This window comes from Galeopterus variegatus, unplaced genomic scaffold, assembly GCF_000696425.1.
Source record: "Galeopterus variegatus unplaced genomic scaffold, G_variegatus-3.0.2 Scaffold1873, whole genome shotgun sequence".
Taxonomy (NCBI): Eukaryota; Metazoa; Chordata; class Mammalia; order Dermoptera; family Cynocephalidae; genus Galeopterus; species Galeopterus variegatus.
Genome location: NW_007727984.1, coordinates 262,960 through 283,254, shown reverse-complemented (window position 1 = coordinate 283,254; position 20,295 = coordinate 262,960). Strand labels below are relative to the sequence as shown.

Here is a 20,295-nt window from a genome sequence, read left to right as displayed (position 1 = left end):
GACTGAGCCCAACAAAACCATAGAATCAGAGATGCCTGAAGCCCTGGGGGCCTAACCCCTTGTCCCAGTGTGCCCAGGATGTGGGACATGTGGTCAAAGGAGATTATTCTGGCATCTTAAGATTTAATATTATTTCCCTCTTGGGTTTTAAACTTACTGGAGACCAATTACCTCTTTCTTCTTACTTATTTCTTCCTTTTGGAATGGGAATGTTTGTCTTATGTTTGTCTCACCATTGTACTTTAGAAGTAGATAACTTGTTTAATTTCTCAGGTTCACAGCTAGAGAGAAATTTGCCTCAGAAGAATAGTGCCTCGAGTCTCACCCATCATATCTGATTTAGATGAGATTCTGGACTTTAGACTTTTGAGATGATACTGAAACAAGTTAAGATCTTAGAGCCAATGGGATAAATGAATGCATTTTTCATGTGAGAAGGACATGAATTTTGGAGGCCAGGGGCAGAACGGTATAGTTTAATGTGCCCCCCAAAGTTCATGTGTTGAAAATTTAATCCTCAGTGCAACAGTGTTGAGAGGTGGGACCTTTAAGAGGTGATTAGGTCATAAGGGCTCTGCTTTTATGAATAAATTAATGTCATTATCATGGGAGTGGGTTCCTGATAAAAGGATGTGTTCAGCCCCCTTCTCTCTCTCTCATGAGTGCTCTCTCGCCCATCCACTTTGCGCCCTGGGCTGATGCAGCAAAAAGGCTCTCATTAGATGCAGGTCTCTTGACCCTGGATTTCCCAGCCTCCAGAATTCTAAGAAATAAATCTCTGTTCTTTATAAATTACCCAGTCTCAGGTATTCTGTTACAGAAACACAAAATGAATGAAGACATATCATCTATATACTAATCTGAAACATTAATAAAAATGTTAACAGAGATCCATAACATTAGTTTTATCACCCATTAGTTTATCGTCTAGGTAAGTACAGACATTTAATTTAGCTTCATTTTCATCCTATTTATTTTGTCCACAAATGCAGTAAGTATGAGAACCTTGTAAAGACTAGATTATGCCAACATGTCCTTCATTAAAACCACCCTTAAAGAGAACCTAAAAACAACAACTCACCCTTCAATAGCTGGAGATCTGTCAGGACGAGTACTTCCTCGAGATCTGTATCTCCGAGTCACTGGCAGCCGTGGAGGCCGACTTGGTCCCCAGAAGTCAGTGTGAGTTTGAAGACCCCTCTCACTGGCTCTATTATCTTGGTCCAGTGGACTGCTACTTAGAAATGGTCTAAAATCTTGGAAAAACATTGTGTGATCCAAATGGTCCCAGAGCTATTAAAAACCAGAAATAAATCACGTTAGGAAAAAGGAATCAATAAACATCTGGATTTTTTCAAGTTTTCTGTGATTATAAACAGCAACTGTGAACATTATTGTATGTGTCTCTTGCTGCAGAAGTACAAGAGTTTCCTTATTAGTAGTCAGTACAACTATTATATGGTCTATACATCTTCAACTTTACTAGGTAATGCTAAATTGTTTTGAAAGTAGTTGTACCAATTTACACATCCACCAAGAGTGCTTAAGAGTTTCCATTGGGCCACATCCTGGCAATCTGGTGGATAGAGAATGATGTCTCATTGTGAAGTCTTTTTTTGTTTTTGGTGAGTTTTGGTTTGTTTTGTTATAAGAACCAATAGGAGGGTTTATTTAAAATACATATTCTTTGGTCCTATGCCTGAAAGTAAATATAGGTCTGTGGTGAGCCTGAAAGACTCCCTTTAACATTTCTTGTAGGGAAGATTTGTTAATAATGAACTCCCTCAGCTACGGTTTATCTGAGTATGTCTTGATTTCTCCTTCACTGATGAAAACTAGTTTAGCCAGATTTTTTTTTTTTTTTTTTTTTTTTNAGTCAAGGGTTGAGATCCCCTTACCGGTCATCTTTTAAAAAAAAAAAAAAAAGAAAAGAAAGTACCCACAAGAAGGGAAAGTGACAGAAGAGGTAAATCAAGAAAATGCACTAACATGGAGGTCAAAGTAGTAGAGAATTTCAAGGAGGAAGAAAAAGGCCAAAAAAGTTGAATTCAGTGAATAGGATCCATAAAATAAACATTTTAAAGTATCCACTGGATCTGCAATTAGAAGGTCATCAGGGATTTTAGTGAAAGGTGGGCCACACTATAGTAGATAGAGGAATAATGGGAGATGAGAAAGGACACAAAGTAAACACAGATGCCTCTTAAGAAATGTAATTAAAATGAAAAGGAATGAGATTGGGCAATAACCAGAGCTGTGATTCTCAACACTGGCTACAATAAGAATAACCTCAGGAGCTTTTAAAAATTATCAATGACTGAACCTCACCCCAGACTAATTAAATCACAGTTGGGGGTGGAAGGGAATCAGTATTTTTTATTTTATTTTATTTTATTTTATTTTGTTTTTTTTAAAGATGACTGGTAAGGGGATCCTAACCTTTGACTTGGTGTTGTCAGCACCACACTCTCCCAAGCGAGCTAACCAGCCATCCCTATACAGGGATCCGAACCCGTGGCCTTGGTGTTATCAGCACCACACTCTCCCAAGTGAGCCACAGGCCGGCCCGGATCAGTATTTTTTAAAATACCCTTAGTGACATTAATGTACAGCCAGACTAAAAACCACAGAACTAAAGGGTAAAAAGGGTGGTTGAGGGGCATAAAGGGGGAAAAGGGAGCAGGAAGAGGAAAACAGATGAAACAAAATCCCAGAAAAAATAGGTAAGGAAAGTTTCAGGAACATGGGCTGACAGGCTTGCTTGCAAAAAAAAAAAAGAAAGGAAACTTCATCTCAGGAGACTGGAGGGAGAAAGCAGTGTTAATATAGAGAAGCTGAACAACACAGGGATTCAGGGGTTCATATGTAAAGCCCCAATTTTCATTTTTTTAAAAAGTTTATTAATTTTTTTTTACATTCTATGATGCTGCAGAGCAGTTGGGGGAGGGGTGAGGGAGGGGGAAGGAAATAGGACAGGAAAAGGAGGATGGAGGAGGGGCAGGGTTGAGGCCTGTGGCACCCCCCTCATTCCTGCAGGGGAGAACAGGGGACTTCCAGCAGTGGCTTGGTCATTGCTGAGCTGGATGCAGATGTCAACAAGGTGTGGCTGAAGCCCTCAACCCCCTACAGCACCAGCTCGGGAGAGCCAGAGCCCCAATTTTCATAATGGAGTATAAGTCAGCTGCTGAGAATCAGCTATTGGATTGGAAATTTTAGAAAGTGAAGTTTGGTGAAAATGCAAAATATTTTCTGAGGGAATACAAAACAAGAGACTAATCAAAAGCAGTGACAGTCTTATGGAGATTAAACGCACCTTACTATTCATAGGGGCACCAATGGACACATTTATGTGATCTTCTCCAGCAGTGCTTAACCATCTCCTAGTAGGAGAGCAAGGAAAAGTGGATCAAAGCACTGATCCAGAATTGGCAGTTTAATGGGTGGGAGGGGGAAAAAAAATAACACTGGAGGGAAGAGTTTAGATGAACTATAATTGGGAAGCTCAACAATGGGGTCCCAAACAGGTAGAGAAGGGAAAGTAATCTACATGCACTTTAACAGGTGGAAGACATGGTGGATTTACCTCTGGGCACCATAAGCTATTAAAACACTAAGATTCCACAGATTTTTGTCCCAGACAATCGCATTAAATCTGATTTCCCACATCCTGTATTTGCCTAAGAAGGAATGTCTGCAACTAACTTTGAAATTCAAAAAAATAAGATGAACAATGGACAGATAGATGTGCACATATGTGACAAAACAAGTATAATAAAATGTTAATAGTAAAGTCTAGAAGGAATATGGGGGGAGGGGGTGTTGGGGGATTGAAAACACTAGAACAGCACTGCCCAATATGACTTCCTCAGAGGACAGTAATGTTTTATAACCTGCGCTGTCAAATATGGTAACTACTAGCTACATGTGGCCACCGAGCCCTTGAAATGTAGCTAGTGGTACTGAGTAATTTTGAATTTTGAGTTTTATTAACTTTTAATTAATATTAATTTAAATTTAAATTTATATAGCTACATGTGGCTAGTGGCTGCCACATCAGACAGTGCAGCACTAGATTCATACAGCCCTAAGTTCAAGACCTGGATCCAACACTGGATATTACTTTATTTCTCTAACAGTTTGTTCTTATATAAAATGATAAGGGCAATAGTATCTATTACTTCATACAGATTAAATAAGATAAAGCAGACAAAGCATAAAGCACAGTCCTACACATATGGCAAACACTTAAAATTAATGTTTATTATTCCTACTAAATGGGGTGCATGAGATCAAGAACCACCACCTGTTTTGCTCACCAATGTTTCCTCAGTGCCTAGCACAGTGCCCTATACATAAAAGACACTCAATAAAGATTTGTTGCATGAATGTTTTTATAGTCACAAGACTTTACATTTATCTTATTAAATTTCATATTAAGTTCATTGCTCCAATCTGTTGAAATCTTTATGAATCCTAATGCCGATCAATATATTTGATATCCCTTTTAGTATCTTCTGAAATTTGATAAACATATTGCTATGATTTGAATTTGTCCTCCAAATACATATGTTGGAAACTTAATCCCCAATGCAACAGTGTTGAGAGGTGGAACCTTTATGTGGGTTCCTAATCAAAGTATGTGTTTGGCCCCATTCTCTCTCTCTCACATGTGCTCTCTTGCCCTTCCACTGTCCACCCTAGGCTGATGCTGCAGGAAGGCCCTTGTCAAGTGTGCGCCCCTCAACCTTAGACTTCCCAGCCTCCAAAACTCTAAAAAATAAATCTCTGTTCCTTATAAATTAGTCAGTCTCATGTATTTTGTGACAGTAACATAAAATGGGCTAAAACAGGCGATTGGTACCAAGAAGTGAGGCTGTTGATGTAACAAATACCTGAAAATGTGGAAGTAACTTTGAAACTGGGTAATGGGTAGAGACTGAAAGAATTTGGAGGAGCAGGCTAGAAAAAGCCTAAACTGATGTAAATGGAGCATGAAAGGCAATTCTAGAGAGGGCTCAGAAGAGAACTGTAGGAAAAGTCTGGAACTTCTTAGAGATGAGTTAAGTGGTTGTAATCAGAATGCTGATAGAAATATGGACAGTGAAGGCCATTCTGAGAAGGTCTCAGATGGAACTGAGGAACAAGGTATTAGAAACTGGAGTAGAGGCCATCAACCACCACCTGTTTTGCTCACCAATGTTTCCTCAGTGCCTAGCACAGTGCCCTATACATAAAAGACACTCAATAAAGATTTGTTGCATGAATGTTTTTATAGTCACAAGACTTTACATTTATCTTATTAAATTTCATATTAAGTTCATTGCTCCAATCTGTTGAAATCTTTATGAATCCTAATGCCGATCAATATATTTGATATCCCTTTTAGTATCTTCTGAAATTTGATAAACATATTGCTATGATTTGAATTTGTCCTCCAAATACATATGTTGGAAACTTAATCCCCAATGCAACAGTGTTGAGAGGTGGAACCTTTATGTGGGTTCCTAATCAAAGTATGTGTTTGGCCCCATTCTCTCTCTCTCACATGTGCTCTCTTGCCCTTCCACTGTCCACCCTAGGCTGATGCTGCAGGAAGGCCCTTGTCAAGTGTGCGCCCCTCAACCTTAGACTTCCCAGCCTCCAAAACTCTAAAAAATAAATCTCTGTTCCTTATAAATTAGTCAGTCTCATGTATTTTGTGACAGTAACATAAAATGGGCTAAAACAGGCGATTGGTACCAAGAAGTGAGGCTGTTGATGTAACAAATACCTGAAAATGTGGAAGTAACTTTGAAACTGGGTAATGGGTAGAGACTGAAAGAATTTGGAGGAGCAGGCTAGAAAAAGCCTAAACTGATGTAAATGGAGCATGAAAGGCAATTCTAGAGAGGGCTCAGAAGAGAACTGTAGGAAAAGTCTGGAACTTCTTAGAGATGAGTTAAGTGGTTGTAATCAGAATGCTGATAGAAATATGGACAGTGAAGGCCATTCTGAGAAGGTCTCAGATGGAACTGAGGAACAAGGTATTAGAAACTGGAGTAGAGGCCATCCTTGTTACAAAGTGGCAAAGAATTTGGCTGCTTATAGAAGGTGTAATTTTTTTTTTTTTTTTAAGATGACCGGTAAGGGGATCTTAACCCTTGACTTGGTGTTGTCAGCACCACACTCTCCAAAGTGAGTGAACCAGCCATCCCTATATGGGATCCGAACCCATGGCCTTGGTGTTATCAGCACCACACTGTCCCGAGTGAGCCACGAGCCGGCCCTAGAAGGTGTAATTTAAGAGCAATGAACTAGGATAGCTTGTAGAAGAAGTTTCTAAGCAAAATATTTAAGGAGCTGTAGGCTGGCCATGTAAAGAGTGAAAAGGTATATTCAGGAGTGCAAATCAAGAGTGTGGCCAAGTGACCATTTGCTAAAAACATTAGTACAAATAGAAAAGAGATAGGTACTATTGATCAAGAAAATGGGAGAATGAACCCAAAAGCATTTCAGAGATCTTCACAGCAAGTCAGAACTTTATGGGCAAGGTTTCCAGAGAGGTGCCTGCAGAACTCAGCATTCACTGCCTTGCATCACCTCAGGACTCTGATCCCCAAATTCTAGCACAGCTCTGCTTGGCCACCCCAACGATGGCTTGAGCAGGCCCAGGTGCACCTCAACCCACAGCCCTAAAAGGCACAAGCTATAAACGTTGGCAGCATCCATCTGGTGCTACCTCTACAGATGTACAGAGCACACAAACTGTGGGGCCATAGAAGCCTCCATAGCCCTCACTAGGGGCAATACCTAGTGGAGCCACGAGAATGAGGCCACCTCAGAGACCCCAGGACTTTAAGGCCACTAGCACGCAACTCCAGCCTGGGAAAGCTGCAGGCGTGAGACTCCAACCTGTTAGAACTGCTGGGTGGACTGAGCCCAACAAAACCATAGAATCAGAGATGCCTGAAGCCCTGGGGGCCTAACCCCTTGTCCCAGTGTGCCCAGGATGTGGGACATGTGGTCAAAGGAGATTATTCTGGCATCTTAAGATTTAATATTAGATCCAAATGGTCCCAGAGCTATTAAAAACCAGAAATAAATCACGTTAGGAAAAAGGAATCAATAAACATCTGGATTTTTTCAAGTTTTCTGTGATTATAAACAGCAACTGTGAACATTATTGTATGTGTCTCTTGCTGCAGAAGTACAAGAGTTTCCTTATTAGTAGTCAGTACAACTATTATATGGTCTATACATCTTCAACTTTACTAGGTAATGCTAAATTGTTTTGAAAGTAGTTGTACCAATTTACACATCCACCAAGAGTGCTTAAGAGTTTCCATTGGGCCACATCCTGGCAATCTGGTGGATAGAGAATGATGTCTCATTGTGAAGTCTTTTTTTGTTTTTGGTGAGTTTTGGTTTGTTTTGTTATAAGAACCAATAGGAGGGTTTATTTAAAATACATATTCTTTGGTCCTATGCCTGAAAGTAAATATAGGTCTGTGGTGAGCCTGAAAGACTCCCTTTAACATTTCTTGTAGGGAAGATTTGTTAATAATGAACTCCCTCAGCTATGGTTTATCTGAGTATGTCTTGATTTCTCCTTCACTGATGAAAACTAGTTTAGCCAGATTTTTTTTTTTTTTTTTTTTTTTTGGTGGCTGGCTAGTAAGGGGATTCGAGGCTGGCAATTTTTTTTCCTTTCAGCACTTTAAATATGTCATCCCACTACCTCTAGCCTCCATGGCTTCTGCTGAGAAAGCAGCAGAAATTAATCTTATTTAAGATCCTTTGTATGTTACAAGTTGCTTCTCTTTTGGTGCTTTCAAGATTCTCTCTTTATCTCTGGTGCCTGACAGTTTAATTATAATGTGTCTCAGTACAGATCTCTTAAGTTTATCCTATGTTGAATTAGTTGAGCTTCCAGGATGTGTAGATTCATGTCTTTTGTCAAATTTGGAATTGTTTTGGCAATTATTTCTTCAAATATACTTTCTGTACCTTTCTCTCTCTCCTCTCCATGATACATATGTTGATATGCTTGATGGTGTCCCATACATCTCTTGGGCTCTGTTCATTTTCTTCATTCTTTTTAATCTGTGCTCCTCAAACTGGATAATTTCAATTGATCTATCATTGAGTTTGATGATTCTTTCTCATGTCTGCTCAAATCTGCTGTTGAACTCCTCTAGCAAATTTTTCATTTCAATTATTGTAATTCTCAGCCCCAATATTTCTGTTTGGTTCTCTTTATTGATATTCTCTATTTGTTGAGACACTATTCTCTTGGTTTCCTTTAGTTCTTTGCTCATGGTGTTCTTTAGTTTTTTGAGCATATTTAAGACAGTTGATTTAAAGTTTTTGTCTACTAAGTCTAATACTTGTGCTTCCTCAGGGATAAGTTCTGTTAATTTCTTTTTTTTCCTGTAAATGAAACATGCTTTTTTTCCTGTATATGGGCCATATATTTTGTTTCTTTGCATGCTTCGTAATTCTTTGTTGAAAACTGGACATTTTGAAATATTAAATAAAAAACAGAAAAGACAGTAAAGGGGAAAAAAGAAAACAAAAGGAAAGAAAAGAGAAAAATGCTTTCCAAGTCATTGTTGATTGGCTGTCAGTGTATTCCTTCAACACTTAACCAGGACATTTACAAATATGTCTTAACTTTCACTTCCTGCTTGTGCTGAGCCCAAAGACGAGCCAGAGGTGAAAGCTAATGGTCTTCTTATGTCTCTTCTGAGCATTCATTCTGCACTGAGCATGCATGTGGCTTACTAGGTTCCAAAGCCCCTATTTCCACACACAAAAAAACTTCTCTCCAGTTTTTCTTCCCTGGCCTTCAATCTGTCTGTGGATTGCGCCAAGTGTTTTTTTTTTTTTTTTGGTTTTGGTTTTTGGTTTTTTTTGTCTCGGGTGGCAGTCCTTCGGGAAAACCCCAAGTCAGGTCAAAACAGAAAAACACAGGGCCAGCCTGGTGGCGCACTGGAGAGTGCGCTGCTTGGGAGCGCGGTGACGCTCCCGCCGAGGGTTCGGATCCCATGTGGAGACTGGTTCCTGCTCACTGGCTGAGCATGGTGTGGGCGCAACACCGAGGGTTGCGATCCCGTTACCGGTCAGTAAAAAAAGACAAAAAGGAAAAAAAAACCAAAACAGATAAACACAATACCTTAGGAACACGGTCCACTCTGCTCTCTCTGGAATCAGGTACTCCCACAAGGAACATGGGCTGCTGTCTTCAAGACCACCATCATGCCACAGAGGGAGGTGAGGCTAGGGTAAGTTAAAATGCTAAAAAGATCTCTTATTCTGTTTCAGTGTCCTTTCCCCTGGCTAAGTGTTTGCTTGGTTACTGTAAACGTTGGCTATCTTTCCAGAGTTCTGATAAGTTTGATTCTGACAGTTTTTGCCAAGTTTTTTGGTGTTCCTGCAGAAGGACAGCCCTGGAGATCCCTACTCCACCATTTCTGCTGATATCACCATTTCACTGTGGTTTTTAGTTTGCTTTTCCCCTGATACTAACAATGCTTTTAAACACCTTTTCATGTATATACCAGCCATTCATATAATTTCTCTTTCATGTCTTCTCTCATGTCTTTTTGTCCACTTTTCTGTTGAGATGGCTTTCTGATTGACTTGTAGCACTTCTTTACATATTCTGATACTAATCTGTCAATTACATGTATTACAAAAGTGTCTTCTCCCAATTATGGCTCATTTTTTCCACTTTTTTTCTGAAGGCTCTTGAAGTTTAATATTAACGTAGTTAAGTCCATTTTTTCATTATGGTTTGTGCTTTCGGGGTCTTAAGAAATCCTTCCCTAGCACAAAGCCATTAAAAATTTTCTCCAACATTTTCTTCAAGGTAAGTTTTAAAGCTTCACCTTATATATTTAAATATTTAATCTACCAAGAACTAATTTTTTGTTAGCCTAATATAGGGATCCAATTTCATTTGTTTTCCACACAGATAACCAGTTGTCCTAATGCCTTTTAATAAATAATTCCTCCTTTCCTTGCTGATCTGCAGTGTCACATCTATCATATTAAATTTGTACATGTGCCTAGGTCTATTTTGGAGATCTGTATTCAGGGCCATTGATTTGGACTGATACCACACAGTCCTTTTATTATAAACTTTATAATAGGTTTTGTCATCTCACAGATCAATTCTCCCCATCATGTTCTCTGTCTTCAAGAATATCTTAGTTGACTTCCAGTCAAGATGGTGGAACAGACAGTTCCCACCATCACTCTCTCCCACAAATCAACTAATTTACAACTATTAAAAAGCAACAACAGCCAAGCTGGGGCTGCTAAAGCTCAGGGGAAGAAGAGGAGAGACCTTCGGAGTGTACGAAGGCCAGAGAAGCCATGATAAGTGAAAGAAAAAACCCTTCCAACCATTTCGAGCCCCAGCCACTTCCAGGCTGGAGCTGCTGAGCACACAGAGCAGGAGCTGGCAAAAGCCACAGCTGTGCCTTTCAGATGAAGCTGCATGGAGGGAGCAAGGGAGAAGAGAGCCTTGGTGGCCCCCAGGCCAGTAAGACTACTAATAGGGTTCCCATGGACTCACACAGGAGCGAGGAGCCACAACAACTGAAAAAAAGGAGCCACTCAGAGGCCAGTGAGTTATTGCAAGGGACCAGCACACAGTCTGTCCCATGGGAAGTATTTACAGCATGGGCGGTGGAGGAGACGGCCCCACTGGAAGAACACTGCAACAAGTAAGGACAGCGCATCTGACCCCAATCAGCATAGGACCACTCAGAGAAGACTGGTCAGGAATATAGAATTGCATGGAGTGCAATTTGATAAAAAGTCTCAGGCCCAGACCAGTGTTTCTACACAACCCAGGTACATTGGATTTCATTAAACCTTGAAGTCCTATTAAGTCAACAATTAAAACCTGAGCTGCACAAAAATCCTTCCCCAGGGTATCAACAGCAAAGCAGCAATTTAGCTCAACCACAGAACTCAATTACTGGTTCCCACAGGAAATCCCCCCACTTGAGAAGTAAACAAAGGACAACAAATTAGTTCCAGTGCAGAGTTTAAGTGGTGGGAACAGCAAATAATACAACACAGAACTGAAAGAAGAAACAGAGTAGCCACAACCAGAGACAAAGTTTTATATTAACTAGTAAATGTCTCATTTCACCAAAGAACACCTATAACACCTAGAAGGACTGGAAGTCCCTAGACTACCAAGCCAGAAAGGGGGGAAAACCAGGCACACTGCCAGCACCACAACCGCCTGGGGTCCTGAGGCAAAGAGCCAGGGAGTGGACCTTCCACCCACAGCCGAGGACACCACCAGCGCCATGGGGTCCTCCCAGAGTCCTGAGGCTTGAAGCCGGGAAGAGGACCCTCTGCCCACAACCAGGCACATGGCCAGCAGCACTGGGCCCACCCAGGGTCCTGAGGTATGGATCTGTGGACTGGACCCCCTCCCACAAACAGGCACACCACCATCACCACCAACAACTAGGTTAGGAGCATGCCAAAAACATCACCCCATGTGGGTGGCCCACCACAATAACCAGAGCTGCTGCAAAAGTGGCTATACACCACAACCACTGTGCAGATGGTCCACCATCCACTGGAGTGCACTGTCACAAGTAGAGTCACTAGCAGAGACCAAAGAAAAGAAGAGGATGTCTATCTCCACAAAGCTCATTCCAGAGTGACAGAAGAAGCATCTGCTCTATGATAATATTGGGGGACCTGAACACACCTCTCAGCATTGGACAGATCATCTAGGCAACAAATCAAGAGTAACCATTACTCTTTCAGAGGGAGAGAAGAAATCTAGGGTAATTAGAGGGGGGAGGGAGAAGGGGATGAGGAGAGATTGAACAAGGCACATAAAGAATAAGTATGATTTGTAACAATATATATGCTAGTAATATTGATTTGATAACATATGTCAACGTTGAACCCTAAAAATATGTATAATCAATTATGATTCAATAGAAAAAAAAAAAAAATTTTTTTTGACCGGTAAGGGGATCGCAACCCTCAGCACATGTCATACGCACCACACTCAGCCAGTGAGTGCACCAGCCATCCCTATGTAGGATCCGAACCCGCAGCCTCAGCTCTCCCGAGTGAGCCATGGGGCCGGCCCTTAAAAACTAAATTTTTATTCCCATCTGTCTGTCTTTTATGTTTTATCTCTCAATATGGTCTAGACTCAGAGGTGGAGGGAAGAAGTGTGATCAATACTCAACCATCATATATAACTAGACATGTCTAACACAGGATCATACTTTAATATAGTGTAGACATGAAAGAATATGAAGTCATAAAATATATAATTCTTATAACTACAGAGAGATGACAAAAAGATTTATGACAATACTAAGTAAATTTTAAAAAGCAGAAACATAATATGGTATACTCTATGATTGCAAATGAAAACAGTTATGAGGCATGCATATAAGAAAAAAATAAATCTATAAAGCTACAATAAAGCAATGAGGATATAGGTGGTTTTTATTTTTTAAAAATTTTAATGTTCTAATACCTTTCAGTATCTATGCCTCAGAACAAATTCGAAAATGAAATGTACAGAGAAAAGGAGCTCTTACGACAGTGAAACTCAAGGTATTTTTCAATAGCTTTTTAGTTGCCATTATAATGTTGCTTTGCTTATGTAACAAAACAAATTTTATTTAAACAAATATAAATTAGACTGCTCAGAGTAGTCTGCACTCTTGTGTATACCCATGAGTTTTTTTTCCCAGGAAGCCATCTAATTTATTTTCTGCTAATCTGAGACAGCAGCCACAGCCACTCTTGCAACTGAAGTGATCCATTCAGGTAAGCTGAGACTCTAAGATCAGATGTTTCGCTGGCACCAGGGTCATGGTCAGAAGCTTTCAAGTAATCAATTAAACCCTCAGGTAGCTATGGGCTCACTTCCCCAGGTTATCATCAGGAACCTCAGTATAGCAACGTTTTTACTCTCTACAAACTGCTAATAACATTTTTAGATTCACTCTCCACTGACCCTCACACATTACTTAAACATTGCTCCCACTTAACTGGCAACCCACCCCCCACCTTCTCTTCATCCCAATCCACTTAATCTCCCCACCCCAGACCCACTTAAAAACAAAAAAAATAAATACTGATTTTGTCAGAAATTTTTTCTTGAACTAAGCCTCTTCTAATATGCCTGGTATTTTAAGAATTCAGCTATTAATAAATGCAAATTAGAGAAAATAACCTCTTCGTAGTTATTTTACATGCTTGTAAGCAGCTCTGGCTAAAGAAAAATACAGCAAAACTGAGAATAAGCCTTTGTTGAAATTACCAACTAAAATATGGAAAAGAAAAAAAACTTTAATTTTTATATGTAATTTTATTTCTAAGTTTTTTTCTCCAGTGACATGGAGAAATTTAAAGCCAATGAACACTATTTTGAGATAGTTTTTTTCACATCTTTTCTTATCTGAATTTCATCTACTCTTCAAGGCTCCAGTTTAAGTTTTACCTTCTCTATGAAGTCTTAATAATGGCTGAAATTTATTAAGCACTCACTACTATATGGCAGGCATACTAGGGTCTACACAACTAGCATATATCAACTGTTTTAATCCTCACAACATTCCTATGAAGTTAAGTATTATTACTTTCCCCAATTACAGACAAGGAAACAGAGGCACAAAGAGATTCTAAGTAATTTTGTCCAGGAAACACAGCCAGTAATTGGCATATCCAGATCCAATCTGGTTCCAGAAGCTGTGCTCTTAATCCCCTATGTTATATGATCTCTCTTCCTAAAGACTGTGGCCCACCTGATCTCTTCCTTTTACTGTAGTTGTTACATACACCCCACAATAAGTTAATTATACTCTCTGTATGCTTTCTTGTCTTCTTATTTGTTTTATATGCGTTTGCCCTTGCTCCCCAACTAAATTATAAGTTCCTTGCAGGCAAGGCAACCATGACACTGCTTCTTGCCCCTACTTCTAGCAGAGTGCTATGTATGAAAACACTCAATAAATACATCTTATCTATTTTTTTTAAATCCCTGGCAACTTCTATAATACTATAAAGACAGACTTTTTTCTAACTTTAAAGTGCAAAATATCGGGCCAGCCCGTGGCTCACTCGGGAGAGTGCGGTGCTGATAAAGTGCAAAATATCATTAAAAAAGGAGAAAACTTAAATATCCAGGCATGATGACAAAGGAATTTTACAAAGGGAAAACTGGGCATAATCAAACTCTTGCCACAAATCCTGTCACTGTTAAAGAACATGAAGTCACAGGCTATGACTCAGCAAAATTACTTTAACACCTGAAGGGATAGTTCATGCCACTGGTGTCAGATTTAGCATTACTAAAGTTAGGAAACTGACTACATACATTTATTTTTCTTCTTACTCTGTGAATCTCCTTCTGGTGATTCATACCTATAAAACTGACAGATTAATCTATTTCCATTTCTCAAAAGATTACTAAGACTTAAGGAAAATCAAATGACGTTTCTTCTGCATATGCATTATCAGTAAATGACAATCTATGTTATCAGGAATAGCACATACAAGAGGAAAAAAAATACTGAAATCAGAAAGGTTTCCAGGCCTGGCAAGCATAATATTTAAATAATGTTTTTCAGACCATCAAAATGAAAAAATAAAAACGAGGATTCAAAGACATGATCTGTCTGGAATCACACTCTAATCAACCCATCTACCAAGGCAGTTCAGAATTAACCAAAAAACTTAATACTAGATATTAGGAAGTACCATAGACCATAAGCAAAAGAAAACATCTTTAATAAAATAGTACTGTTACCTAAACATTCATCAAGTTTCCTGACTATAAACCTAACAACATCAAAATGTGGGGGCTACAGGTCTTAAGATAATTTTCAGACAACAGAGAAGAGAAGCTTAAGTATTTATGGGCTTCTTATTGAATATCACTTTTCAAATACACTGCTAATATAGTTTCAATTTACACAAAATAAATCGCAAAATATTATGCTAGCTCTAGACCTTCAGCTATCTCTGGAAAAGGCTAATATGATCTTGAAACACAAAGAAATTCTGATGAGATTTAACATATTTTTTCTTTCAGCATCTGTCAGCTTTCTAAAACTGAGCAAGCAGTATGGCAACAGTGGGTACAAATACAGAGCAAAAGCAAATCAGTTTTCTGTAGGCTGAGCTGGTTTATCCCTTCTGGGCTACAGTCTCTAAATGATTAAAAACAAGGAGTGTTAATGCCTCTGAATTGCACACTTAAAAATGGTTAAAATGGTCAAAAAACCAAAGAGAAGATTTTAGGTCAATGGATAAAGTGAAAAAATTACTCTGAATTTAATATAAATTGGTATTCAAGGATGTAAACGAATACTTTATTTTCAAGTCAGTTAACATTTTTGTTTTACCCCCCAAAAATATGGATGCCACATTATATAAAGTAGAAATTAATTACAGGTCCCATCTTGGAATCTGAAAGGTAAGTAAATATCCTATCCTTAATCATACTAAACTATCATGCTGATTAGAGGTAAACTCTAGAAAGCACTACTTCTGTCGAAGGTTGAAGACCACTTCATTGTGACTTCAATAACTACTTATCGTGGCCTGCTCTTTTATCTGGCTGTCATGCCACTAAAGCAGAGTCTGCAACACAGTACAAGGTTTATATTTTCACACCATATACACAATAAAGAAGCAGAAAACAGAACTGAAAACACTACCAGGTTTAAAACAGTACAGCTTAAGGCAATCACTTTCTCCTAATCAAGGATTTCTCAAAGGTAACATGCCAAAGCCCCAGCTACTGAAAGCACAGATCTTTCCAAGGGCTACTCTTGCCCACATTTTTCTTCTTTTAAGTTAAACTCTGATGTTTTGCCACACTGGGAAGTGAATATCTGTCATGATTTTAAAACACCCATCCATTTTCTACAGAATCCCTACAGCCAAAGGAAAACTTACCTCTGCAAAATGTGTTGATGTGCTATTGTCTACCCGGCTGCCACCACCACCTAAAAAACTAAAGAGAAAAAAAGGAATGAGTGGTGATTCTATTCAGAGGAACAACCTCCCCTCCCAGAAGCTAAATATAGAATTGCATAATGAGAACAAAGCCCAACAAGGAAAAATAACTCACCCAACATGACACCTACAAAGGAAATTATGAAGAACTGGCACATGGAAAAATATCATAACAAACCACAAAATCAAGTGGTTTTCAAGTGAATCAAGGCTAAGTCAAGGGAAAATTGGGGAGAGGGGCCAACACAGAAAAGGAGGAATGACCCACAGCCAGCAATGCAATTAAAATTTGATCTGGCAAAAGAAGAAAAACAAACAATTATCCTCAAAGAGGCTAAGAAAACAAAATAATGTTTCACTGAAAAAACATCCATTCAACCACTAGATAAACACAACATCTGAGGCTACAATAGTTAACATTTCTTGAGAGTAATTAAATATAGTAATGTAACTGGTCTGGTACTGTATTTAGCACATTATAAAAGGGTTCAATAAATATTTCCTCTTTGGATAGTTATACTATTCTTTGATTATCCTACCCACCCTTCAGGGCCCATGTCAAATGCTACCTACTTCCTCCATTAAGTTTTTCTGAACTCACCAACCAAATGAGACTCCTCAATACCCCTCTGCACTGTGACTTTGATTCTAAATTCTATTTTATAAATATCTAGGATTTGCCTCAGCCATGTCAACCCCTTTCTCTCCTTTCATAAATATAAATTCAAAGGGCAAACACTGTATTTCATTATACCTCAAATATATGTGGAGTGTTTATGATGTGTTGGAATTACACAGAGCACTCGTCACCTTTGAAAACCCTGCAATGTCATTTCCTACACTGATAACTCAAAAATAAAAGTTGTTGGGGCTGTCCAGTTAGCTCTCAGTTGGTTAGAGCATGGTGTTGGTAATACCAGGATCCAGGGTTTGATCCCTGTACAGACCAGCTGCCAAAAAAAAAAAAATAAGTTGTTGAATATCACATGTAATAATAATGGAAATGATAAAATAACTACCTATTCCCAAAGACGCTGAACAGTGGGTAGAAATATCAAATAATCCCATTGTCCCATGAAATTTGCAAAGGGAGGAAACTAACTGGCTAACACTTTGTGAAAAATGGAATAGAAAGAATCACAAGAACTGCTGGATACCATTTTTACTTCAAGAGACACACATTAAGTGCACAAACAATACATACAAACACTCACCCCAATGAAATAAAGTCCACAAACTACTACAAATAGCTTTCATTTTCAGGATTAAAACAATCCAGGCATTGTGCTGAGCTTATTAAGGAAACCAACACACCCTGGTTAATCTGAAACCAAAAGTGAAAAAGCAAAGCTAAAACCATTCTTTATGCAATCATTCTCAAGCCTTATTCTCTGATTAGAAACCACTTAACACCTCTATTTGTTTCAGAAGTTAAAAACACTTTTGTAAAAATCACTTCAAATGCATAGCAAGCCCCAAAGTACCTGTACATCTACGCCAAATAAATAACTGAACTACTACATACCATGAAAACAAAGTTGAGTGGCTGTGTATCCATTTACTGTCCAGGGCTTTTCTTTCCAGCCTTTACTACACACGTTTTAGGAATTAACATACCCTTGGTAACTGAAACCATCAACTCTACCTTTTGGGGTTCTGATTCACCTGAAACTCCCTCGGCATTCCCTTTCCTTAAAATCCCTTTGTATTTTAAGTGATAGAGCTAATCATAGAGAAGGGATAATAAAAACAACCACATTGTTCTGAGAAATTTTACAAAGCTTAAGAAAACTTACTAGGTGCCCCTCTAGATGTATGTTTAGTAGCAGATGGGGCCCATTACCCAACATTTACACGCACGGACTTCCTCTTATTAATTTTTCCCATCTATTATTTACCACTATAATTGCTAAGATTTCAAATCAGCAAATGTTTATAAATTTTATAAAAGGGAATACCTACTAGGTGCCCCTCTAGATGTATGTTTAGTAGCAGATGGGGCCCATTACCCAACATTTACATGCACGGACTTCCTCTTATTAATTTTTCCCATCTATTATTTACCACTATAATTGCTAAGCATTCAAATCAGCAAATGTTTATAAATTTTATAAAAGGGAATACCATGCTGTCTCTAAGACAGTGATTCTAAGAAAAAGATTTCTTCACTCATTTAACACTCATCTCTTTCAAAACACAACGATCTCTGCATTTGAGTAGTTGCTACCAGTCATACCTACACAGTACCTTTGACCTGCAAAGGCACAAACAAAAGAATTGTGAAGTCAAGTGAGAACAGAATCCATAGAATTCACAGTTCCCTGCTAGACAAAGATTCATCCTCCAGCTAATCACTATCCTCATTTACAACTACTTTGTATAAAAGTACCATCTGCCTAAAGAAACCAGGATTACTATTTTTAAATATTAGAAAAAAATAAACCCGTTAATTGCTTCCCCACAATTGATATACCCTGTTATTTAACGCATGCAAAGCATAAATGCCTGAAATAAGCATTTGATGCAAATATAATAGCACAAATAAAAAGCTATCCCAAGTTAGCATGCCATCCATACAAAATTGCTAATTTTGCCGTCATGCTAATCTTACAGGTTTAGTGTTGGTATTATATTATTTAAAACCAAGACTATTACATCAACATTTAAGTATTTATACCAAAATAGACCCATGCCACATATTGCCCCAGAAGCCCAGCTCATTTACACATAATTACCAATCATTAGTAAAATAAAACTAACAGTACATACTGTAAAATGTGTAGTTTTTCTGGTTGTGGAAAGGAACTTCAACTTTAGATTCTGCCAACAGTAACAGGAATTACTTGCAGGAGCAGTAAAGTAATTACTTGCCATTAAAATCCCCAGTAACTCCAGTTGGTACTTCTTCAACTGTCCAATCAATGTTTGACCAGAGAACCCCAAAAGAACAAATGTGCCATTATGTTTAGCAAAAAAAAAAAAGGCCATCCTATCAAGTCTATTCTACAATTTATTAAGATTTTATAGCTTTATTCATATTAACCAAGAAGAAATATATGTGTCACTTTCAGAAATATTTCCCATTTTTATCAGTTTTATATCTTCACTAACGCTAATAAGAACAAATTTTAAGCATTAAAAACCCAATATTATTATTATAGTGGCAAAGGGGCTGGCTGGTTAGCTCAGCTTGTTACAGTGCAGCCTTCTAACACCAAGGTCATAGGTTCGGATCCCTGTAACAGCCAGCCACCAAAAAACAAAACAAAACAAAAATATTATAGTGGCAAGATGGCAAAATTTGACAGCAATAATCTTAATATGAACAAGACTTCCTCAAAAGGCTTCCTCAAAGCAAAGTAACAATTGTTTCCCTGGCTAGACTAAGCCTGTTTACCTTACTAGATATCTTTGTCAGAAGTTGCTCCCTAGCCTGCCAAGGAAGTATAACAGCAATTTACCTTCAGGCAACAAAGTGGCCAATAAAAACCAACCAATAATCTAATAGAGTCACAAAGTCTCAGGAAATAAATGAAAATTTACCAGATTTACACTGATATGGGTACAGAGGTTTCCAAGGAATGCCACACACAATTAGGAGCAGTGGTTCTCATCACACTCACTATCACATCACTTTCCAAATTTTCCCATTTTTCTTTCCCTTCCCTCCCCTATTCTTTTGAAAGTAGACAAACAAAAACCACTTCTTTTAAGCCTTCTAAAACCCACAAAAATCGAAAAATCTCTCTCTCTCTCTCTCTCTCTCAGCAGAGAGTATAAGTTATAAAACAAATTCCTTTCAATTTATTCAGCCGGTGATAAGAGAAAATAGTTTTTTTTTGTTTGTTTTTCTTTCTTTTTTTTCTTTTTTAAAGAGATGACGCCCTCTTGCTTCCTCTCGCCATGTGATCTGCTTGTACCCACCAGCTGCCTGCCACTTTCTGCCATGAGTAGAAGCAGCCTAAGACCCATGCCAGATGCAGCTGTCCCAGAATTGTAAGCCAAATAAACCTCTCTTCTTTATAAATTACCCAGTCTCAGGTAATTCTGTTATAGCAACACAAAACGGACTAAAACAGAAAATTGGTACCTAGGAGTGGGGTGTTGCTAAACAGATAACTGAAAATGTGGATGCAGCTTTGGTACTGGGTAATGGGCAAAGGTTGGAGGAGTTTGGAGGACTTAGAAGAGGAGAAAAAGACAAGAGAAAGTTTGGAATGTCTTAGAGACTTATGTGGTGGCAAGCAGAATGCTGATAGAAAAGTGGACCATAAAGGCCATGCAGAT

The 20,295-nt window shown here is 38.6% G+C and overlaps 1 protein-coding gene across 1 annotated transcript in view; it reads right to left on the bottom strand.

The window, feature by feature from the left end:
* The window catches only part of RNF115 (ring finger protein 115), a 102,959-nt gene that overhangs the window by 53,157 nt on the left and 29,507 nt on the right, over nucleotides 1–20,295 (bottom strand). The window contains exons 3-4 of the mRNA XM_008579401.1: nucleotides 15,949–16,006; nucleotides 1,082–1,293 (exon numbers count right to left, since the gene is read on the bottom strand). Coding sequence (XP_008577623.1) covers nucleotides 1,082–1,293; nucleotides 15,949–16,006 — 270 coding nt within the window. The remainder of the gene's footprint in view (nucleotides 1–1,081; nucleotides 1,294–15,948; nucleotides 16,007–20,295) is intronic.